Raw genomic sequence first — 26,955 nt, forward strand, 5'->3', positions numbered from 1 at the left:
CAAACGGAAATAGACTAATTAGATGATTTTATGAACACCTATACCAAAATTTTGTACATAACATTAATATTTCTATGCGTTACAAACTTGAGACTTAAATTAGTATACCTTGATACATACTTCATTTATAACAGGGTATAAAAATACATTTTAAAGTACAAGCTTTAAAAATTTTATTAAAATAAGATACTCATAATAGCCATAATTTATTCAAATACTTAATTTTTGATTTTTACAAGTTTGATATGATGATATGATATTATCTCTATTCGGTACCGTGCTTGTACTCCTTTAAAAAAAAGTAAACTAAATAAATTGAATTTTAAAATACTGTAATTAAATCAGGAAATTTAATACTAGATAAATCTATTTAGAATTGAATTGAATTGTATTTTAATAACCTTCAAAAATTTAAAATTTATAATGCAACAATTTAATTTTAATTTTATTAAAACAAGAAAAACCCTTTCACTTTAAATTTTATTTTATTTTTATTAGACGAACAAAATGACCACAGAACTGAACCTGATTGGCTATAGCAAATTTATTCGATTTGATTGTCTTTTGTTTTTTTAATTGTATGTGGTACGTGATTCTATTGTTTTTCTTTTATGCTTTTAACAATTTTTGTTTTAAAATCATTTTCTATTGTTCAGTATTTATTATATTAATTATTAAACGGAAAAATCAAATGTAATAATAATAATTAGTTTGTATTATTAATTTTTTTTTTGTATATTGTAAATTACGGAAAAAAGTTGATTATAACAAGCCGTGGGTATGATTTAGTGCGACCCCTGAGGTCCAAACGAATAACTTCCCAGCGAAACAGTCGACCGACTCGAAAAGACTCGATCGAATTTTATGAAATTCTTTTCGGATCATATTGTAGTTAATACGCATCCATCGACACCTGATTTAAGTCGATATCATTTTTTGTTCGTGCGATATCTCTCAGGAAATAATTTTAAAAAACTCCCTCGACTTGAAACGACCCGATCAAATGTTATAAAATTCCTTTCGGATCATATTTTTATTAACACGCTTTGATCGACACTTCAACGAAGTCGATATCATTATTATGAAAGGAACATAGTTCTTACCAGGTGTCCCACGAGACCTCTCGTACTTTTATTCATTGACTGATTTGTTTAACAAAAAATTGTATTAAAATAATTGTTTATGTATGTAAACAAAGGGCTCCAGCATGGGTGTACCCGGGGAAAGTTAGGTTAAGGCAACCCTTCTTCCCTCATGACGTAGCCACACCATAGATTTTTTTGCCGTATAAGTTTATGCCAAAATACAGTTGATTTTATCAAACTTTTAGGATAAAAATTCTTAATTAACCTCTCTCTAGGCTGAAAATCCCTGTTTTGACAGCCCTTGGCAAAAAAACATTGGGTAAGCACATAAGTCTCGGCACTGCTCAATCATTCATTCAACTTACCTAACATAAAAAAAATTAACATAATAAATAACTGCAATTTTAACTACATTTATGTTAATAGAGTTGCATATACATGAAGAAATTATTCATTTTTTATAAAGATTAGTTGTAAATAAAATAAAAAATAAATTTATTTTTAGAAACAATTTGACATTTAACAAAAATATAATTAATTATCTAAAATAATTTAATAATAATTGATAATGTCAATAAAATAATTAATATCATATTTTTATGAAGTTATTTTTTTTTTCTGTTGTTAAAATTAAAAAAGAGTGTTTTTGTTACTTAAAAAATTACTGTTTTTATTTTTATTTTGAGGCCTTGAACTAAATTTATTGTAAAGTACTTAAAAATAATTATTGGTTTTATATAATCATTGAAAATGTATTTATAAATTTATTATTTTTAATATATTTTATAATTTTAAGGAGAGGTCAATGATTTTTAAATTAAATTATTTCTAGAAATTTCATGTTTCGATTAAAAATCAATTCGTATTTTTTTAGTACTTTTCGTAGATTTATCAATTGTTTTTCCAAGCGATTCATTTGGATAGAACTAATCGATTCGGTAGTAGAAAAATTGCAAGATGTATAAAACTAGCGTAAATTTTTTGCACTGTTTTTTCTACAAGTGATAAGTTTTTCCTTCGATAGTCATACAACATTCAGGAAGGCAGTTATTGAGATAACTGCATGACAAATTCATGGATCTGGAAAATTTTTAATTGCTTCACCAGCTTTAAATCAGAAAAAAATCAATGAAAATCAAAATAAAATACATTGCTTTTATAGGAAATCTCAAAAAACGACATATTTTGAAAGTTTTTGGTAATTTTTACTTGGAAAACTTTTTTATAAAAAGTAAACATATTAGAAATGATATACCAAGTGTTTTCATTGATATAAAGAATGTATGAGCAGACTAGATTTAGGGTTGAAGTTTTTTTATCTTATTTTCAATTTTGATGAGAAATTTTATTACAACTTCATGAATGTAGACGAAAAATCAGAATAAAATTTTTCGATATCTGTCTTGTTTTTTGAAATATCGAAAGCTGAATAATTAAAGAAAATTTTCAATTTTTTGAAAAGTATCTACGCCAGATATGGAAAAATTTTATTCTCTTTTTTCGTCTCTTATCATAAAGTTATAACATAATTCACCATCAAAATCGAATTCGAATCACCATCAAGTTCAGATCTTCTAAATTACAATTTTCTTGTTAATTTTATTAATAACAGGACTGGAATTTTCTTGTTTGACAATTTTTTTTTAAATAGCATGCAAATTGAAGGTCATTATTCAAGATTAGTTTAATTTTTGCTACTTCTTAATAAAAACCACCCAAAAAAAAACCCAAATGAACAATAAAAATATTTTTTCAAAGAATTAAAACAAATACCATTCATTTCATTGGCAACAGATCCGATTCATAAATTTTATATAATTATAAAAAAATCTGTTACTATCTTATTATTATTAAAATCAGTTTTGTATTTATTTTAATTATTTGTCTGTCCTTGATTTGATCAATATTATTAATAATAATTCTAATTATATTAATTAGTCCAAAAATTAATTCATTAATTCAATATCACATATATAAACACAACACAATTCAATATTTACAAATATTTTATTAATTTAATTTAATTAATAAATAATTTATTATAATTATTAATTAAATTTATGTATGCATGTGCATGTTTACTAATTTTAGCACAAATTCATAAACTTAATTAAGATGGATTAAAGCAGACGTGGATCTAGAATTAAATTTTGGTAGGTTCAAAAACAGAGACTTATTGTGGTGAAAATCTTTTCTATTTTAGTCCTTGTAGATCTACCTGGATCTTTTTGTCGTATGGGAACCCTTGTCCTAAAAAACTGTTCACATCCTTAGCTTTTTTATTTATTTTTTCCTTGTTCCAGCATAGTCAGTGTTGATTTCTTTATCACATTACACATACAAACATGTGACTCATACATAACTGATAATCAAGTATAGTACATATTATAAAATTTCCGCCTAATTGGCGCCCTCGTGGGTAAACAGTGATGTTTACGAAAAAATGTTTCAAACAAAAGTTGTTTAATTTTTGATAAGGAACATTTTTTACATTTAAACTTTTGGTCTATCTCTAACGGTTTACAAGATGGGTCCTACGGACTCAAGACCCAATTGACCTATGATGCTCATTTACGAACTTGACCTCTCTTTTTACGTCCTGAGTACGCTGTAAAAATTTCAGCTCGATATCTTTTTTCGTTTTTGAGTTATCGTGCCCATAGACGGACGGACGGGCGGACAACCGGAAATGGACTAATTAGGTGATTTTATGAACACCTATGATAAATTTTTTTTCCTAGCATCATTATTTTCAAGCGTTACAAACTTGGGACTAAACTTAATATACTATGTATATTTCATATATGCATGGTATAAAAATTAACTAACTCCACCCGTGCGACAAATTACATAATGAACAAAATTAAATTTTAATATTATTTCTCTGTTTTTTTCCTAAGTGGTACATTTTTAGACCGTGAGTCTATTTTTCGTCTGAAGTTAGGTCGATAAGCTTGAAAATGAGGGGTAAATTATGGAATTTGATAAAGAAATAAGGAATATGTATATCGCGTGGACAGGAAAAAATAAGTTAGAGAAATAATACATAAGATAGGAAAGATTTAGTTTGGGGGTGGGAGGTAAATATATCTTAAGTCAACTATGTGTTTTAGACAAAATACCATTCTTATAATGAAATTTTCTGATCAATAATTTCTTGTTTGACCCCCTCCCGTCCCCTCGACCATTAGTTGGATACGCTCTTGAGAAATAAATTAACTAAAACTTAGAAATTAAAAAAAAAAAAAATTTTAACATTTATGTTTTCTTGTTTTGTAAAAATTTTAAGATATCTTACAAAATTTATTTTGTCTTTAAAAAAACAACGAGGATAGGTACGCGAATAAGTTATGACTTACGAAAATAAATTTTCGTGGAATCATAACTATTCAGTGGTTTTTTTTCTATGATTTGATTTTAATAGGAAGAGAAACTTTTTTACACTTTGGTTATAATTATGAACACATACAAAAAAAAAACTATTTTATGTACAAAGTGATTTTAAATGGTTGATATTATAAAACGTGATCAAAGAAACCCTTTGTTAATCCTCTTTTAATTTTGTATTTTTAAAGTTATTTAAACAAAAAATATTAAAACTACATGTTGAAGTTAGGTACAATGTTGATACTTAGAATTTTGAAATTCAAAATTTTTGTCCGATGTACCCAATTTTAGTTTTCAGAGCTTTTGTACCAAAATATAAATGATAGAAGAATGAAAATTTGTAGGTATTTTGAAGTTTCTAAAATCTCTTTGTAGGTATTATTTATTTTTATAGCAGTGCGGTAGCAGGCCGCTATAATAAATATAAATTTTAATTAATTTATAAGTTTTTACCTGTATAATGAATCATTCCTACTAATTTGTTAGCTAACTACCTATAATGATTTAGTTTAGCTTAGGTTAACTATACAGGGTGATTTTTATAAAGTTTCCAACAAAAAACAATATTGGAATATAAAAAAGTTAAATTTTCTTTTTATTTTGGAGGGGGTTAAAAAAAATGTGGTTTTTTAATTTTTAACTTTAATTTTTAAAATGCAACTACCTAATTTTTGGAGCAGATTTAGATTATATGCCGCAAAAGAGTAATTCTGCCTGAAAATTTTTTTCTTATGTCTAAATTATTGCACATTATTTCAGGTGTTTTCGGGTAAAAAAATTGCACCAAGAAAATTTTCACACAATAATTGTTTGCATATTTTTTCAGTTTTTATCGAAAAGCAAGTAACTTTTGGTTACAATAGTTTTTATCCCTAAAAAAACTGTAAAATCGGGTACCGAAAATTCTAGGAAGAATATTTTTCAAATAAAAGTTGATTTTTGGGTGGCAATGAATTAGAATTTGCTTCAAAAAATAGGTATAAAAAAAACTTGCATGCATTTTTTCCTTTTCCCCGACTACTATACGGAGATTTTTTAAAAAGAAAAGAGTGGAAACTTTAAAAAAATCAGCCTGTATGTATGCATATGTATTATATGCTTGTATGCTTATTATAAAAAGATCATTGACTCCTGCATAGGTAATTAATTTGCTAGAAAAATTTCTTTTCTGTCATTCATTTTAGTTTAAGTTGTAATATATGTTAGTCTATCAATCTGCTGCTGGTTGTTTAGTAAAACCTAATCAAAAAATTTTATTGGATAACTTTCGTTTTGTTTGTTTTAAAACTTTCTCATTAAATAATTTTTGTTTTCTTTCTTCAAAATTATTACATTCAATTTTATAATTTTTTTTTTGCATAATTTTTTTTTAATTTTACCAAAAACATGTAATAATTAACAGAGTTAATTGTTTATGAACCCTGTAAACCAAACCAATAAACCGCAAGATAGTTCCTCAAACGAAAATAAAAAAAAAATCAGTTTTGTTAAAGAGATATGCAAGGATTGATTAATACTAGAGATTTCAATAAAACTTTATAAATACACTTTTTGTTTAACAAAGTTTCCAAAAATCACAAAAAATTCTTAGGTCATCAGGCTTTTTATTATTATTTTATCGTTCAAAGTCGGCTGAAAAAATGATGAATCATATACGTTATCCTTTTCAAATGGAGAGTGCGATAAAAAACTATCTAAAATACTTAGACAATCTTGTAGTTTATAATTAATACCATCAAAATATAAGGTTGTCGATGATATCAAAACAAAATTTTATTTAATTATGAGTTCATCGAAGATTCATCATTTGATGAACAAAGACGACTATAGTTAGAGTATTAATGATGGAAGAGCGATATCTATATTATCAAATTTGTAAGCATCACTTGCACACAATATATTATATATTTTTGTAGTTGCATGGTATTGTAAAGCTAAAAATAACACATTATTTGACTATTAAACATGTATTTGGTTTATATGTACGTATGGTGCAATAAACCAAAACTTATTTACAATACTGTAGGGAAATAAACAACTATAATTTTGTCAGATTTGCCATGTTTACTGAATCAATTCTATGATTGAACCTCCAATCGAAAAGTAATTTTCTAAAGAAATGTGGTAATTTTTTTGCGTTTTACAACTATCTTACAAGTTTCTTATCGTTATTCACGACACTGAAATATTTTTCCACCCTTTCGAAATGAATGATCCATTAGAAAAACAAAATTGATTTTTTCAATTTTGAGTTGCAATTGCAACTTTTTTTATGTATTCATTCCATTAAAAATTTTTAAATCTAGATTTCAGATTTTAGTTTTAAATTACCTATCTCTTACGATTTGTCATATTTTTTGTGCATCGTTAATTTAATATAAAAAATAAAATAATTATTTTACAGTTAATTAACCCTTTGTATGTCATGTGAAGTACAATAATAATGATTTAAAATTACAAAATATTTATTTTCTTTTGTATTATATTTTGTATTTACTTTTTCAATTAGAATATGAGTCATAAACAAAGTCAGATATAATAGCTAAAGTTGCTATCATTAAAGTTAAAAAATTAGCTTTGTTATTAAAAATATTTGCTCTAAAAATTTATAAATATAAAGTAATTATTCAAGGCTACATTCTACATGGAATACAATTATTTTTTACTCATATTTCAATTTTTATTTGTTTATTTTTAATTTAATTTTCATTCATTGTTTTTTTAGCGATGATAACCCGTTGATAGTCACTAATCTTTCGAAAAGTATAATTGCTGATGATCAATGTATTTTCTGGTTGTATAATTTAAGATGATTGTAAAGCTACACCTACAGTAATGTAAAAAAGTTTTGGTTTATTGCACGGTACATACATGAAACCAAATACATGCATTGTAGTCAAATAATGAGATAGTTTTAGCTTTACAATACCACGCAACTACAAAAATATATAATATATTGTGTGCAAGTGATGCTTTTAAATTTGATATTATAGATATCTCTCTTCAATCATCAATACTTTAACTATAGTCGCCTCTGTTCATCAAATGATGGATCTTCGATGAACTCATAATTAAATTAAAATTTTGTTTTGATATCATGGACAACCTTATAGTTTTATGGTATTATTATAAACTACAAGATTGTCTAAATATTTTAGATAGTTTTTTATCTGGACAGTAGACATTTCACAGAGAATATTATAGAATATAATTATTAATTTTTAATTAATTCGATGGTTTTATAATATGTAATCAATATTATATCAAAAGTATTAGGCCACGATTTACCAAGCAATAATATAAATGTGTGCTAAATTAATTCATTTTATAAAACAATATCTGCGCGGATTAGGTTTTTTTTTTTTCAAATTATAAAACAGATTAAAAGATAATAATTCTTTTGTAACAAATATTTTTAATTTTTTCGTTTAATTAAAAAATTTGAATACACGCGTGGTACGTTTTATTTAAAAAATAAATATAATATATCGCATTATTAATTAAAAATAGTATTTAAATCAATTTTTCTAAATTCATGGCTGGAATTTTTGATTGGTCACCCAACGAAACAACTGTGACAGAAGACAAAATATATTAAAAATTATATAATAATAAGATTAAAGATTAGATTAAAAACTTGTTATCTGATGATGAATTTTAATAGAATTTGAATAGAAATAATTATATAATATCAAAACAAATTAATTTATTTATAACAAATAAACAAATATCAATAAAAACCCAAGGAATATTTAATTAGGTTGATAATTTGCAAAACACAATAAAATAAACGATAAAATTTTAATTAGAATAGGATGTTTTTTTTAGGAAAGCTAGAAAAAATTTTCCCTTATTTAAAAATTTATAAATCACAGGCTATAATTAAATTAATATTGTTAAATAAATTATTATAGCAAATAAACACATTGTGAACGCATAGGCGTAGCTACGTGGGCTCGAAAATGTTTCCGTGGCTTTAATAATCCTCGATTTTTTTTGGAAATATGTTCCTTATCACATCTATGTTATCGTTCTGATTTGTTGTGCGTTCTGATTATCGGTACCTTGTTTGTTACCTAAGAAACTAAAACTTTTTCAATCGATTCAGCTTGTCATGAATTTTGCGAATATGCAAAAATATATTTATGATTTATAAAATGAGTTGTGAAATTGAGTTATCAGAAATTAACGATAATTAATTAACGATTAACGATAATAGAGACAATTTAAAGTAAGTACCAAGTCATAATAAATATCCTGACCAAACCAAATGTAATACTACACAGATATTAGGTTGACTATTAAATCAGATATATGTCTTTTTTAAACTAATATTACAATTAATAATTCATATGGTCAAAAAAAGTAAAAGTAGCTATAAAATTTAATTCTTTAATGAATAAAACAAGTATTTGACTTCTAAAATTAATACCACAAATATTCAGAAAAATATCTTGTAAAAAAGTAAGCGTTTCATTTATAATGTACGAAGATGCAAAAGGAACATAGTTCTCACCAGGCCAGCCACGACATTTCTCGTTTTTGTTTAAAAACACAATTAAATATTGGAACAAATTTTTGATGCCTTCTCTATAATTCTTTCATTAATAGTCTAGTTCACATGTACGATTTCTTCTAACTTTTTTGTATATTCTCCGAAAATTACGAAACAGGTGTCATTCGATTCGTAATTATATGTAGTATACGTAATTATATGTTAATGAACATATTGCAAAAAAAAATTTTCGATTTACTCATAAACTATGTATTTGTTTATAACAATTTTTTAAACAACAATTGTAAAAAATTTGAAAAAATTATTTTTATGTAGCTTTTAACTATAAAAAATTAAAACAATTAAAAAAATGTAAAAAAAAAATTTTTTTTCATTACTTTTTTCATTTGTTAATTTTCAAATGTTAATAACAAATTGAAAAATCAAAATTTTAAAATTTTAAAAACGGTAATTTATTTGTAAGCCTAATAAGAATAACTTCACGGAGGGAAAAAAATTCTGGGGTTTTAATTTAATAAATATCGGAGATTTTATGTTAACATTCTGTATAGAAAAAATCGTTAGTTAACAATTACATAACTAATGGAAAAATTGGGAAAAAAATTTGTAAACCACGGTTTATTGTTTATTCATGTATCTCAAAACTACATTAATTTTTTTAATTATTAATATTCATATTTTATATGTTTAAATAATTTTTTTTGATAGTAGGTCTCAGAGACAGAACGCGCGCGAGAGCCAGACTTGCCGTATTTTGCGCTATTTTCAAGGCTCTGTAAAAATTATAAATATTAGAGATACAATTTTGGCAGTCGGAACTTTATTTTAGGAAATTTTTTCATCTCTTTGGATCTTTTTTCAGACTCAGATTTTTCACTTAATTGTTTATAACTTTTACAATTTTTTTCAGCGCCATTTCGGATTTTTCAGTAAACTTTCTACATATAATTACGAATCGAATGACACCTGTTTCGTAATTTTCGGAGAATATACAAAAAAGTTAGAAAAAATCGTACATGTGAACTAGACTATAAGTTCATTTTAGTGACGCCTATGTTTTTACCATAAAATTTGAAAAAATTTACTAAAACTTTGAAATTATTAAAAAAACTGCAGGAAACACTGTTGCATAAAATTTTATGATACAATGATTTTCTTCTAATCCTGAATGCATGGAATATTATTTGAATAATCTACATTTGACCTAATAACCTAAAACGGTTGTTTATATTTACATCTATATACCATAAAAAGAGGTCTAAAACAGAAGTAGTAGTGTAATTCCATGTGTATTATTTATCAAAGCTTATTTTTTATCTTGCATCTGAATAAATCATGTAGAAGAAACTGTATTATTCATAGAAATAGCTAGGTAGATAAATTACTACACAACTGTTTTTTCTGTACCCTAGTGTACACACTTTTTACACTTAGTGTCTTAGTGATTTATATTCTGTGTACTACACCGGAGCACAAAGAACAAATTTTGTGAATCATTTCTGCTTGCATTTTTTAGTATTAATATTACATATTTTCATATAAAAATTCATAGACATATAGCGCATTACTAGACAGCTTACAAGATTCTGACGCCTTTGTTTGAATTGATGAAGGAATTAATTTTGCAAGAAACAGAATTTGATATCCATGATAATTTTTTGTATAACAAGAACTTATGAAAATTATACAATTTAAACTGATCATTTTTGTTCGATTTAACGGACTCTTAAGGGCGTTCCTCGTATATGATCAAAACATCACGTATCCTTAGGATCATCTTTAAATTATGTATATGCACGCATTCTCATTAATGTCCTTAATGAGACAATTTCTACACAATATTACATCAAGTATGTAATTTGTATTACATAAAAAATTACGGGAATAGATATGAAATTTAATTATTATATAATTTTTCTGTTTTTTGTAATTTTAAGAATGTTTTTTTTTCATAAAGTAATACATATTCTTTTCTTTACGAAGAAAAGGAGCGCCGTAGAAATTGCCTATCTTGCTTAAGAAGTATTTTTTACCAATTTCTCAGAAAATACTTAACTTAGAAAAAATCAAAAAATACTAGGCTCTTAGGAATTCAAATAGATTCAATTGTATCAAATTATAAAACGATTGTATTTTTTTTTCGCGGAATTAAAAACCAAAAATATGGTTTTTTGCGTTTTTCTCGAAAAATTTAGGGTTACTCGAAAATGTTAAAAAATGATAAAAATAAAAGTTCTAGATTTTTTTACTGTCTAGAACAATTACATTTAACTTTTATTTGATAGGACGAGTATTTACGCCGCAAATTGCAAAAAATCGTTTGCCACACCTCTTCATCGGCAAATATTCAGCTGTTTTTTACCCAACATTTGTAACCCCTTTATCAACCCTTTCCTACTAAGCTTGCCCTGTAACGAATTATTTTGTAAATTGACTGCTTTTTCAGTTAGTACGCTTAGCTAGTCTATATGTGTGTAATCTGTCTAATGCATAAAATAAATTTTACAAATTTATACAAAATGGAGAAAAAAAAATTTTTTTCCGATTTATAAAATAATAATTTTATGTTTATTTTAAATTGCTTAAAGGGAAATCCTATATTTATTTTTCATACATTTTAATATTGATTATATCTACAAGAAAATTTTATGATGTGATGAAGAAAATTTGTGCGATATGTGTTTATTATTAAAAATAATATAAACAAACAAATATTATTTAAAACTGTATTAAAATGAATAATATTTTAATTACGTAAAATTATGTTGTAATGAGAAATTATAATAAATAAATAAATTAAAATTTATTTATTTATTTTATTTGATTATTTAAACAATTATATTATTTATTTTAATTTATTTAAATTATAATTTTATTCTTCACATATTTTAATGTATAATATTTATTTATTTTTTTAAAAACATACATGCACGTGATTGAAATTGTTTTGTTTTTTTAATTTCCTTAATTATTTCAGGAAATAGATAAGATAGAAAGAAAAAAAACTAAGCAAAAAGTTTTATGGTCACTGATTTTAACTTTTCATTCTCATATTAGCAAAAATAAATAAAAATAAGAAACAATGGTAATTGAGTATTTTATCAGTTTAGTATTTTTATACCATGCATGTGAAATATATCAAGGTATACTAAGTTTAGTCCCAAGTTTGTAACGCTTAAAAATATTGATGCTATGAACAAAATTTTGGTATAGCTGTTCATAAACTCACTTAATTAGTCCATTTCCGGTTGTCTGTCTGTCCGTCTGACAACACGATAACTCAAAAACGAAAAAAGATATTAAGTTGAAATTTTTACAGCGTGCTCAGGGCGTAAAGAGTAAGGTCGAGTTCGTAAATGAGCAGCGTAGGTTTATTGAGTCCTTGGTCCGTAGGACCCATCTTGTAAACCGGTAGAGATACAACAAAAGTTTAAATGTAAAAAATGTTCCTTAAAAAAAATAACATTTTTTCGAAAACATCACTTTTTACCCGTGAGGCCGCAAATTATGTTCGAATGATTGTATAATATGTTTTATATGGGATTATCAGCCATGTGTGTGTGACATGTATACTCAATGTCAGAAAAAATGCTCGTTTTAAAACATTCTAAGTGTTACTATTATAACATAACATATGATGAGTACGCTTAGAATGTTTTAACTGTGCCTTTTTTTCTGACAGTGAGTATATATATGGCTGGCTATCTCTCTTTACTTATATGACATGAAAAAACAAACAAATCCGTAATCAACACTGTTTATACATGGTATTTCAACAATTAACTCAGTCACTTGTTTGTCCTTAGTTTAAAAATGTATGAGCACGGTAGTGGGGTCGTATCTTTGGATTATTTATCTAGACTTCGAAAACTTTATTCTAGTTTTCGAAATAAAAATTTATGAAAAATTAAAAATGCAATATTAAGAAAAGTGTCTTAATTTTTCAATCTCTGAGAGAAATCGCTTAGCTGACGCAGCTCCTGCGTTACCAATTTTTTTGGATAAATATTTCCTGTATTTTAAAGTGCAAATCTTAATCACAAGTTTATCAAATTTCTTTTTATACCGTGATTATTATTTATTAAGTACAGATAAATATTAAAAATCGTGTATCGATTGAATTCGATCAGTCAGCCAGTAATAGTCGTTTAAAGTAAATCCGGTTTTCAAAAAAACAAAAACAATTTAAAGAGACAAACGTTGAGTGATTGTTTAACAACAGCAAATTCGTGGAATTACGATTGAATTTAAAAAAAAACCGCAAGAATTAAAACAGAGAAGTTTACAATTTAATACCAATAATTCTAAGAAATGATTTTCAACAAAAATGTTCCACAAATCAAAGCTGTTTGAAAGGTAACAAACAAGCAAACAGTGCTAGTGCTGGTGCTCGTGCGAGCAGTTAGCGATTCTTGACAATTTATTATATTGATTTGCTTACTATTAAAATGTTCACGTATGTGTTTTTTTAACTGTAATTGACAGCGGTTTTTATCGACTACAACTGCTTACTTATAGGTATTTCAATACGATTTACTAGGCCGGTTAAAAGGACACTGAAAACGTGTGCAATTTGAATTCTTCATTTTATATATCTAAATCTATATTTTATATACCTTGACTTATATCAAATCTAATCGAATAATATTATAATCTATTAATTGAATCCGGGTTTTTAAGCACTTTGGTTTGTAACTTTGTAGCCCTAGTTTTCTTAGAGTCAACAAGGAATTATAAAATGGTAATTCTAGTATCAATTTTTGAAAAATTTGAATTATTTGTCTTAAAAATTAAATTAATTAAAGATAATAAAAACTATTTGGACTATTATTGGATTGGACTATTAACGAAGTCATAAATAATTATATACCATGTATATATGTAATATATATCAAGGTATACTAAGTTTAGTCCCAAGTTTGTAACGCTTAAAATATCGAGGGTACATATCGATGGTCGAGTTCGTTAATGAGCAACATGGGTCAATTGGATCTCATCTTTTAAACCGTTAGAGATAGAACAAAAGTTTAAATTAAAAAATGTTTCTTATAAAAAAATAAACAACTTTTGTTTGAAATATCTTTGATTAAACAGCCCTTTTTACCCGTGAGGGCGTCTCCAAAATACTTTCAAATATTCCGAAATTTTTGAAAGTATTTTCGGGAATTTTCTTTTGTTTTTCTAGAATGTTTCACAAAACCACTAGTTAAAGTTAATCTGAAAATTTTCAACACACTTTTTTTATAGTTTTGGAAAAAATGGACACTAAAGTATTTTCTTAAGTTGCGTCCTCACGGTTAAACAGTGATATTTACGAAAGAATGATTGGAATAAAAGTGTTTAATTTTTTTATAAGGAATAACTTTTATATTTAAACTTTTGTTCTATCTCCAATGGTTTACAAGATGGATACTTTTTTATTTGATTGAATTAGCAACAAAACTCCATTTTAAAATTGGCATATCTCGGGCAATTTTGAAGCTAGAAAGTCGAAAAAAAAAACAAAAATGCGCTATAATACTTCAGCTAGAACTTTTTTTAAATTTGATACACAATTTTTATTTTTTTTTTATTTGTAAAAAATTGATTAAAACCTTCAACTACCCCTTAAAGTGTTAAGCGCGCTCCTGAGAGATGGACTTTTTGGTACAAAGCTATTACAACCTAATAAACAACTGTGCAAAATTTCAAAGATGCATCAATTTTTTCTTTATTACCATGATGTTCTATTTAATTTTGTTGTGTGGTAATATTATTATAAATTGATATGGTTTTTAAATGCTTCTAGTCAATAGTTAAAAAACATTGAAGAATGTTGCATTGCATTGAATATATTTGAAGCATAAAATATGTCATCATAAGCTTAAAACTCTTTCATATGTCACACGTTTATGATAAAAATGTAATTTAAAGAGTGCAATAATAATGTTGTCACCTTTTTTAATGATTTAATTTTATTTTTTTTGTTTCAGTTTAATGCACTTAAAATATTTATATAAATTACTGAATCAGTGACTAAAACTAACTAACTATAACTACATGAACTAAGTGACTTCATTTGCATAATATTTTTATTATTTTAGTAGTTATAGTAATTTAAAGCAATATCATATAGAAATAATAAATATATGCTGCTGCAATCATTTTCAAGAGATCATTTAGTTCTGTCTGCATCCGTTGTACTATTATGTTTGTTAGTTCATTATTTATTTAGTTTGTTAAAAACAATTGTTTTAAATTTAATAAAAAACAATGAGTACCTACCTAATGTTTAACAAATTTTATTATTATTCTTATTATTTAAAATGGATTATCATAACAAATTTATTAATCCGGTCACTGATCAGAGTTATTCATCAATTACATAGAGGTGATTTTACAAATACAATATTTCAAAAGACAAATTCAACTTCAAATTAAAAACAAGTGAAAACAAACAATTGACTGAGTTAATAGTTGAAATACCATGTATAGACAGTCACATTACGCCCATATAATATACATACTATATAATTTGCGCTCTCACGAGTAAACAGTGATGTTTACGAAAAAATGTTTCAAACGAAAGTTGTTTATTTTTTTACAAAGAACATTTTTTGTGCTTAAACTTTTGTTCTATCTCTAACGGTTTAGAAGATGGGTCCCAACGAACCCAAGATCAAATTGACTTATCTTGCCCATTTACGACCTCACTTTTTATGTCCGGAGCACGCTGTCGTGAGCACTCAACTTGATATCATTTTTCGTTTTTGAGTTATCGTGTTGGCAGACAGACGGACAGACAACCAAAAATGGACTAATTAAGTGATTTTATGAACACCTTAACCAAAATTTTGTTCGTAACATGAATATTTTTAAGCGTTACAAACTTGGGACTAAACTTAATATACTATGATATATTTCATATATACATGGTATACAAATTCGTAGCGCAGAAGCTGCGTTAGCTAAACGAATTCAATCAGAGATTGAAAAAATAACTAAAATTTCCGAAGTTTTAACTGGATCCAACCTCAAAATTTAAAGTATAAGTCTCAAATATTCGAAAGAATTCGTAGTCGATATTTTCAAGCTATTTCGTTCACAACATTCAATCATATAAAGCACAATTTATACTTCTAAAAGCTGTTTTGCCGTAGCTTGAAAGTGTAAAAATAACAAGAGAACAAATTATTTATTTTGCATTTTATAAATAAGTGTGACGTCCTGTATTTGAAGAAGTTGAACAATCTTATGTTAAAAATTGAATTTCCTTTTTAAAATTACTTGAATGAATTAAATAATTTCCTCTTTTAATACTGATACTGATTACTTATATTACAAACAATAATAAATACCTACACTTAGGCAGCAGTTTAATTTTTTTGTACTTAATTTTAAGTAAACTTAATTAAGAGTTAAGACAACCATTTTGAAACAGTATACGCATCAATAATTTACGGTTGTTTTTAAAGTAAGAAATCTTCAAGGATATTTATTTATTATTTAACTTTCTAAATGTGTATGAATCATACGGTATATCGTTTAAAAGGGTAATACCGCATGATTCATGTGTATTCGCTCCGAGCGTGAATTTCGTTTCCATGACAACGATACACTACTTTAATTATAGAATTAATGGATGCATATATAATTGTGTGGATTGCATTGAAAACTTACATTTAAAATTTAATATTCTTGTTTCACAAATTTAAATAAATAATTACGATAATTAACATTTGAAAAATAATATTTGTACAATTTGATTTCTTATTTTCACAATTTTTAATGCATTAAGTTTAATTAATTAGTGTTTTTCAATCATTTTAATTTGACAGTTTCTATATCATTAACATGTAAAGAATTGCAAATTAGTCATAACAGCCCACTTTATCTCCAAAATTTTTCACTTAAAGCGCTGGCATCGATTTTATTATCCCTACCATGACTACGCACACAACGAATACAATGTTTATAGCTTGGCACAATTGTTTGTTTTTTAATTATGGTGACGGGAAAGCGAAGACAAATATTATTAATATCAATGACACTGGCTTTATTGGAAAGATAATTTTATGCAATTAATATTTCATTATGACTTCGGTCATGTGGCTGCCAAGGCTGCCACGTAGATGTCACAGTCTGGGTGGCCAATTTTCACATACTTTTTGCAGAAACTGTAGTCGTATTTCGTCAATAATAGGGGTATTCTACTATTTTTGAAAAAGTACTTCAAAATTTGATGACGTAATATGGGTATCACTACACGAAATAACACAAATAAGTTTGACAGATATATTCATAGACATCTGATTATAATAAATATAAATACTTATTATCTATGTATACATTATACCCAGCTGTCTACACTGAACTAATTGATGGTCTATGACTCATACCGCTATGACAACACAGCAGGGTTTTAGGTCACGTGATATACAGTTTAAAAATTACGATTTTTAATTTTAATATTTTAAAAGAAAAATGTGCTTTTATGACTCGAAATCAGAATATTTAAGTATATTTTTACATAAATTTTAACCTTTTCCAAATTTCATAACTTATTTTTGACTAACGATAATACCCTATTTTCACATATTTTTGCAGAAACTGAGGTCGTATTTCGTCAATAATTGTTAAGTTTGGTATTTTAAGTTATTTCGATGCCGTAAATTGAAACTGAAACCAAAGATATGAAATTTGATTTTTCAATTAAATCATCCTTTTACCCATGTAGGAAAGTACGGCGGGCCCAGGCTTGGCCCAGGCTTGGTCCAACTATGTAGAACTCTGGGCCAGACTTGTAAGCCAGACTTGGCCCAGGCTTGGGTAAAGTCTGGAATGATAATGCTGGCCCAAGACTGGTTACCCCGACTGGCCCACGCCTGGTTGGCAGGGCTGGGCCATAGTTAAGTTTTAAGTCTGGCCCATGCCTGGTTGGCAGGGCTGGGCCATAGTTAAGTTTTAGGTCTGGCCCATGCCTGATTGGCAGGGCTGGGCCACAGTTAAGTTTTAGGTCTGGCCCATGCCTAGTTGACAGGGCTGGGCCATAGTTAAGTTTTAAGATTATTTTATGAAGAATCCTATTTTGTGATTTATTTGACAGGGACAATCCCAGCTGTACTGCAACACTGAGTCAACCCGCGGTAGAAGAGGAGCAAGCTCCTAACAAACTACCATGTTCCAAATAATAGTTTAATATACTGGTCTCGCAATGCGAGACGTAACAGATATTAAGCTGACAAGAACAGATCTTAGCTCATTGAGCCGAGAAACGATAACATTGTACCGGTAAAAATATGTTTATATACACCTTACTAGAACATCTTATTAGTGAGAGGTTTTAAAAATAAATATTACTTTGTAAAAAGGATAGTGACTAAAAGACAGAGAAGGAGGAAGTTATATTTCCCTTGCTTCGAATATATAAATATGGCAAACCAATGTTGGCTCAAGACTGGGCTCCCTTGCGTTGGCCGTTCTATGGCAAACCAATGTTGGCCCTGGCTTGGATAATCATTGGATTGGCCAAGGCTAGGATGCCTAGTCTTGGCCCAAGACTGGGCTCCCTTTCGTTGGCCTTTCTATGGCAAACCAATGTTGGCCCAGGCTTGGATAATCATTGGATTGGCCAAGGCTAGGATGTCTAGTCTTGGCCCAAGACTGGGCTCCCTTGCGTTGGCCGTTCTATGGCAAACCAATGTTGGCCCAGGCTTGGATAATCATTGGATTGGCCAAGGCTAGGATGTATAGTCTTGGCCCAAGACTGGGCTCCCTTGCGTTGGCCGTTCTATGGCAAACCAATGTTGGCCCAGGCTTGGATAATCTTTGGATTGGCCAAGGCAAGGATGCCTAGTCTGGGCCCAAGACTGGGCTCCCTTGCGTTGGCCGTTCTATGGCAAACCAATGTTGGCCCAGGCTTGGATAATCATTGGATCGGCCAAGGCTGGGCAACCCAGCCTTGTCCCAGGCTCGGGCAATCGTTGGGTCGGCCAAGGCTAATTATTTCATCTTGGCTCAAGCATGGGCCAATATCGGGGCGCCAAAGCTGGGCTCCCCAGTACTGGACCAGGCTAGGCCCCGTCGTTCAACTATGGCGGTTCCTACATGGGTATACGTCTTTTGTGAAAAATTCATATCGATTCTTTGAAAGATTTAGAAGAAATTAACTATCAAAGTCAGTGGTTTTACCAAAACCACTTTTAAGTTACCAGTTTTAAGCACAATAGAATCAAATCTTTCCGGCGATTTCCAAAAATTTCATTTAACACTCTTGAAGATTTTTTTGGCTAAATTCTCAAATTTGTAAAAATAAGAATTTTTGTTTTAATGATAATTAACAACAATTTCTTACATTTTTGTGAATGCATATACAAAAAAATGAATAGAAATTACGTAAAATTCTAAAATTAAATTACCGTTAAATAATTTTTTTTTTTGTGTGACTAATTAAAACGAGTGTCTCCATAAATCTTTCAATCAAGGTCATTGAACAAAAAACAAAACCAAAAAAAAGATTCATTAAAATATCATATTTAATAATCTTATAATTAGAATCATTAAAAAATAATACTTTTATTGTCGATAGAGATGGTACCTAATTAAGCTACTAAAATTAATTTTTTATATTAATTATCCAAATTGTTAACCTTGCATGTTGTTAAAAATATCGTAATTTATATCAAATTTGACATAATTTATTTTTGTGGCAATTTTTAGAGAAAGTTAAAAAGAAATTGTCTTTTTTTTTATTTTACATTCAATGGTGAACAAATTTTTATTTGTTTTAATGACAATTTAAATTGTTCAATTGTTATTTATAATTCGATTTGAAAAGTTCGAGTTCAAACAATTTATTACGAAGTTTGTCAATTTGCATTGCTTAATAGATATACAATTCGATTGCTATACAATTCTCGTTTGATAAATAATTTCGTCTCCTACTTCTATGAGTATGAGAGAGTACATATACCTTAAGCAATGTGGATAAGAAAGATACTATTATATATTTGCTTTTATGTGTTTGTAACTTTGCTCAGCGGCAGTTTAATGCATTTGGTCCCTGAACTGTAGTTGAGTATGTTTTTACATGTATTATGAGTTGGTTAAATAATACAGACACACAAGCATGCATACAAACAAACATATAATAGTATCTTTCTTATACATATTGCTTAATGTATATATATCCTCTCTCATACACATGGATGTAGCATGTGAAATGATTTACCAAACTTTCTGTATATGATGCAAAAGATGGCAAAGTTTTCGAAAGTATATTTTAAGACACCTGAATTTCGAGTATTTTTTCAATGTTTGAATTAATGGATGAAGTACTAAGCACACTGGATCTGTACTAGGAAAGCAACCTAATTTCTCGCTGGCAATTTAAAATTACACTTTTTTAAATTATTAGAATAATATTTGGCGTGGTGTTAGCAAAATTGTCTGGCAATTATAATTTATAATTGCTGAAAGGTCATAAAACATGATATAAAAAAAAATTGTCTTTAATTGATTTTAAAATTAGCAATTTTTATAGCTTTTTATCTGCTCGAAACAATAATGAATCGTAATTGAAATGAAAAGGTCTATGAAATCAACTTTTTTGTGACGTTGCCACTACTAATACCAAGAGGCCTAATAAATTTTTGTGTGATATTCAAATTAGAAAATAATTGAAAAACAAATGTATAAAAGATTTTTCCCAACTTTAGAAACAAGTGGAAATGTTTCATTTCCAGTAATTGTAATGATAAATTTAATTCTTCTTCGTAAATTGAACCATATTTTGATTGACAAGTGCATATGGGGTTAGTTAATTGTCCATGATCCTTTAATATATCTTATATAAAAATTAGAAATAATCGTGCAGTGGTAGGTAATAATTGATATGCATAACATATTACACGGATAAATCGTGATATGTTATAAATAACATTTAATTTAAAATGTTTCTCTATAAAACACAAAATAGAATCACGATTAACGTTTTGCAAGACGTGCTTTAAATCTATAAACATTTTTTTATAAATGATTAAAAATATAAAAAATTTCGAAAATTTTTTTTATATTTTAGATTATCAGGGGAAGTTTTTATTCAATATTTCATAACGATTATGTTAATTATTGTGACACATTCCTGATATCTATTCTATTTTTGTTAAAGGGAATTTTTTGTTTTAATCACCATAAAAGCAAATATTATTGCGTTACCAATTTTTATTATGAAAAAAAAGTTTTTACATTTATTTCAACATTTTTTGTGTACTTTATAAGTCAAAGTCTCTCATATACGATACTTTTAATAACTTTTGTTATATTAACTTTGTACCACTTATCAAATAAGAGTGAGACTATACACTTCAACTGAAAACTCACATTACGTATTTTCATTTGAACAAATAGAAAGAAACTTTCTGCTGTGCCTAAAGCGCTTAAAGAAGTTTTCACTTCAAAAACTATCAGAAAAATTAAAAAATAATTTAGTCAACAAAAACTTTCTTGAAGAAAAAAACATAAAGAAAGCTCTTGTACAATCATTTGCAAGTTTTTTTAAAAATTTGTTTTAAGTTAAAAAGTGCGCAATTTAATTGGATCCACCTGCAAGTGAAGTAGAAGAATCTTCTAAATAATTTAAATTTAAAATTTAATAATTCTTGTGATGATAGTTTGTTTAGGCTGAATTACATAAATTAAAGAATTATAATCAAAAGTGTAATCTCATGTTTTATGATAATTTTATTGAAAATTAATTCATCATTGATTGTGAGGTGCTTTTCACCTTTATCTAATCCACTGTTGGTCTTCCTTGGGTTAATTACCAAAATCTATTTAAGTATCCCTCCATATACAAGTGTGTCGCATTTAAGATGAAGACATCCTCTCATATTTTATTTATTTAGAGGAATATCGATTTGAAATTTTGCACAGTCATACATGCTGTTTGGTCACACTTTTTAAGATACTTAACCGAAATCAGAACTTTAAATTCAGCCTTCTACAAATTGACAAATAGGGCCGATTCTTAATATTTTGTCTAGCATCAGAGATGGTTAGAGAGGCTGAGTTTAAATTTCTGATTTCGGTTAAGTATCTTAAAAAATGTGACAAATCACCCTGCATAACTGTCCAAAATTTATAATGGATAATCCTATAAATAACGAAAATATGAGAGTGTCTTCATCTTAAATACGACACACTATCACATAATTAGCTTAGCTCTGACTACGATCACCAGTTAGTAAATATTTGAGATGTATGCAGAATTATTAACTTTGTACATGGAAGTCATATGGAGATTATAAAATTTTTTTATGCAATTTTAAATTGCGTAAAAACTGATGATTTAAAATCATATTAGCAGATCATTATGCATTCAATTCTTAATAAATCTATAATAATTTTAATTATTTTAATTTATGTAAAAATGGATGGAAAAATCGGTGAAAGTTTGACGACAAATTTTATGTTTTTTTCTACAATTAAATTTTTTTTTACTTTCTAACTCTTTTATTGATAACTGAGAGTCGCAACTCCGTCAACTGGCGATAATAATTCGTACTAATTAAAACAAAAAGTGGACACGTTTTCGGTAGATTCAATTTAGACTACCAGATGGCAATACTTGAACTTGATTATTTTTATTGGTCAAATTAAAATCAAATAAACCCCACCGACTGTCGATAACAATTCGTAGTTCTAGTTTAGACAACTAGGTTACCTAATTAGTGTTTTCCAAGTGCATAAACAAAATAAAAATTCGTAGAAATTAATACCCGTTCTACGAATGGAATTCTGACCACACCTAATAATATTTACTTAATTTAAAATACTTAACGACCAAAATAGAAAAAAAAATGTTTATCGGATTAATTGAATAAAAATGAATAATACGATTTATTTGATAAAAGCATGCATACATTGTAGTGAATGAAATATTAATTAACTTAAGGATTTGAAAACATTATTTTTAAAATTTTACTTCAAAAATAAATTCCGTCGTATAAATATTTTATTATAAAGCTTAAGTTAATATAAAGCTTAGGTCAGTTTAAGTGTTAAATACATTATTTTAAAATGTAACGCAAAATATCACTTGAGATTTAACTGATTTACATCGAAAAAAATACTCGAAGCCACCATTTTTATAACTTTATTGTGTGCCATAAACTTTATTGTGTGTCTCTTTATCCAAGTCCGCATTGCTCATAGAGGAGGAAGTGAGACGGGTGGGGATACGACTCTTATTTATCTCGGTTTCTCTAATAGTAATGAAATATGTAGAAAAAAAATCTCTGTCTTAATCGTATTTTTGGTTATCACTGGTTAGGTTGTCACTGTCTTACTCGTACGTTAGTTACAGAAGTATGCGAGACTTCTCGAAGTTACGTTTGCCCATGCCTGCTCTAAATTTGAGAGTGTCGAGTATTAGGGGATATAGTATGGTTCGAGTATTACAGGAGTGTTCGAGTCTTAGGCATAGGTATTCTTATGGACATATAATGTGTATAAGAAAGATAATACAATTTTTGTTTTTGTGTATTATTTACGTATTGTCATCGTTTGTCTGTGTATTGACTTTTAATAATAAAGATTTTGAATTAAAACTTGTAAATCTCCACTATTAAAAGTCAATACAGGCAAATTGGCACCTGGTGTCCAGATTAAACGCTTCTTCGTCGTCTCCAGGAGTTTTGAGGCAGAATCCTGTCACGAATCCTGCTTGTACTGATAATATGACGAATTTCTCGAAAACTCTAAAAGGCGAGGGGGATATCGTTCATCCTCTGCACGAAGTACCTCTGAGACCGATTCTTTTGCAATATTCGTGTTCAGCGATCCGAAAAACCCCCGCGTAACTAGTTTGAAATTATTGTCTTCACTATTAACCGAATAACATAAAATAATTATAAAATTCATTTTAATTATGCTAATTGCATATTTTTTAATTTCTTATAAATCAAATTAAATCACAAAGTTTCCCGACTTTCTAACGAATCGAATGCCGTATTCAAAATTTGCATTTCAACAAATTCATTGCATCGGTTCTTGGACTATTCCATATTTTGCAAATGTCAGCGAAATTAATTATAAATATTGCATTTGCGATAACACAATAATTTTTTTTTTTTTTTTGGAATAAACAAATATTTTTGCTGCAACGATTAATAAATTGATGAGGCTTATAAACTGCTTATGTTTGCAAATAAATTCAGTTTAGTTTGAGTAAATACAAACAAGTTTTTTTTTTGACTATAGACTTGATTTTTAAAGATTATATAATTTTTATTTAAAAAAAATTAATTCTAATTTATCAATAATTTATAATTTAGATTATACCAAATATTAGAAATTTATTTGAGTGGCTGTCTATTGAAATGAAGAAAACCAGGGGCGTAGTACGTTCATTTTACAAAAAGTTCTGGGGGGGGGGTTAAAACCCAAACCCTGGGTTTCTATCTACTGATAGAATTTTCATACACTAGGAACACTTTCTGTAAGTGAAAACTGTGAAAATTTTAAATTCTATTCAATTTTTTAAAACTTGCCATCTTTTAGTAAATTCATTCAAAATCACGTCTTAAATTCACAAAGTTTATTGGTGTAGTAAAAAGGTGCCTGAAGTAAATAAGACCCAGAGTGATATATTATTCAAATTTGAAATTTCGCGGTAAAACAATGACATCACACTGCACTATTTACGCGCAATCTCTCGCGCCACCATATTGTCAGTGTCCAACGAGCTTTGTTAAACATGTTATTGTATAGTTTTATAATTTTTCGTCCTAAGAAACGGTAAGTTTTACAATATATGCCGTGTACAAAAAATTTAAATCGAGTATTTCTCAAAATGATTACTCCGGTTAAAAGTCATTTTACAAATTTTCCAAGATAACATTTTTCAATTAATGGAAATTGATAAATTCATGACGTCATAAAAAAAGATAAAAAAAGAACAAAATTTTGATAAACTGTTTTTCTAAATATTTTGCAATAGTAAAATGATTTATAAACTTTTATAGTAAAAAAAGTTAAAAAAAAACTAATGACTCTTATCATAAATTTGTTATCATTCAATAATTTAGTGAATTATCATCAAATTTAAGATTAGTTTATCCATAGACTTAAGTAATATATCTCTTATTGTATTAGGTACACATTAAGTTTAAATGAGTATTCCAATATTTTTATGTTGATGGTTTCAACTGAATTAAAGTGAAGCGTCTCTTTGTCGCGTTTCAATAATTTTGTCTCAAGTTTAAAGATTAGGGAATTTGTTGTCCAAATTTTTTCTGATTCTTAATTCTTATATTGTCTAAATTTTTTTTCTGATTTTTAAATAAAAAACGTTTTTTTAGTGAAAATTTTAATTAATAATAAAAAAAATTCGAGTTTTTTTTGGGCTTAGAAAGTAGATCATTTCATTTATTTTTTTGAGATTTTGATATGTATAAACTCTGAGAAATTTTCTTCAAATGAGTAAAAATTGGAAAATTTAGCAAATCTCTCATCATGCGACTAAAGATTACCGAATGGTTGACGAGAGTGCTGACGGGTTAACTATAAATTTTAAATAATAAGAGAAACAAAAAATTGGTACTTACTCAAAAATTGCAAAGCAAACATAACCATAAAACCAACTAAAATCGCCAAGAATTGTCTAAAACCTTGTCGTTCAACTTGTAATACTTCGAAGAACACCACATACAAAAGTGTACCAGTGGCTAAGCCTTGTAGGATCATTGATGCAATATCAGTAACATGGTCTGGATCTTCCGTAATACTTAATCCAATACCAATTCCAATACCCAAAGGACTGACCACAGCAAATACGAACACATACAAAACAGTTAATGAGATTCGAGTTTTCGTTGCAATTAATTCGACGCCCACACAGAATGCAATCACTAATTTGTGTGCTGAAACCGCGGCAAACATATACCAAACATTTGATGTGGATTTCTCTAAACCAACGGCTAAACCTTCGAACAATTCATGCACTGACAACGCCAAAACAACCAATAATCCACGTAAATTGGTAACAAATGGATCTTCATTCGATGAGGTTGGTAAAATCATGTGACTGTGCCCGATATGTTTTTGATCCAAAGTTGGACAATGTTGATCGATTGGTATTTTAATTGCAACCCCGGTTTCTGGATTCAATAAATCGGTTGTAGACATGGTAGTCGGAGTTGTTTCATTTTTCATTTGTGAGCGTCGAATCGAAATGCTACGTTGAAACACGGATGTTAACTCCGAATCACAAACATGATGTTCCCGATAATGTAAATATAAATGAACCAGCTCTTCCACGAAATAAATGATAAAGAAACCGGCACACATTAAAAATTCACCTAAATGAAAACGAAATTCGGGGAAATTTTCAACATGTTCTTGTAACTCTTCGATACTTTCATTGACTTCCGGTAGTAAGTGTTGGAATGTGGTGCACAATAAGACACCACCGCCAAACGATAACAATAATGATACAAATTTATGTGATTTAACATCACTGATTTGTTGCCATTTAAATACTTTCGATAATTTGATTGGTAACAAGCCCATAAACATTGAACTTAAAAATAATGTAAACATTGCGGTAATTTTTGCAATCATAACACCTTCTTCGGCATCTTCGGCATGTAATATATGGACATCAGAATGCGTATGGAAATCCATTTTTGGTACTCACTTTAATTTTTTTTGGATTATTTACTTTTAAAAACACTTTTCACTTTTAATATTAAAATCGATTGTTTTTTGTTTATTATTTTATAAAATTCATTTGTCTTTTGTTTTTTTAAATATTTTATTTAATTTTAAAATTTGTTAATATTTTGTTTAAATAAATTTTAAAATAAAATCCATTAGTGTTGGTGTTTTTAATTAAAAAACACAAAAAAACAACGCGGTTTTATTAAAATTGATAAAATTGAAATAAAGTGAAACTGTTTTTAAAGGCAAAACACTTTTGTTTTATTA

The 26,955-nt window shown here is 27.7% G+C and overlaps 1 protein-coding gene and 1 pseudogene across 1 annotated transcript in view; both read right to left on the bottom strand.

Moving 5' to 3' along the window:
• LOC123298157 (zinc transporter ZIP1-like) overlaps positions 1–26,715 on the bottom strand; it is a 55,134-nt gene extending 28,419 nt beyond the window's left edge. Inside the window, exon 1 of the mRNA XM_044880074.1 lies at positions 25,575–26,715. Coding sequence (XP_044736009.1) covers positions 25,575–26,652 — 1,078 coding nt within the window. The 5' untranslated portion in view covers positions 26,653–26,715. The remainder of the gene's footprint in view (positions 1–25,574) is intronic.
• Positions 18,066–18,246, bottom strand: LOC123299380 (annotated as a pseudogene).
• Positions 26,716–26,955: the final 240 nt, after the last annotated feature.

Source organism: Chrysoperla carnea, chromosome 4, assembly GCF_905475395.1.
Source record: "Chrysoperla carnea chromosome 4, inChrCarn1.1, whole genome shotgun sequence".
Taxonomy (NCBI): Eukaryota; Metazoa; Arthropoda; class Insecta; order Neuroptera; family Chrysopidae; genus Chrysoperla; species Chrysoperla carnea.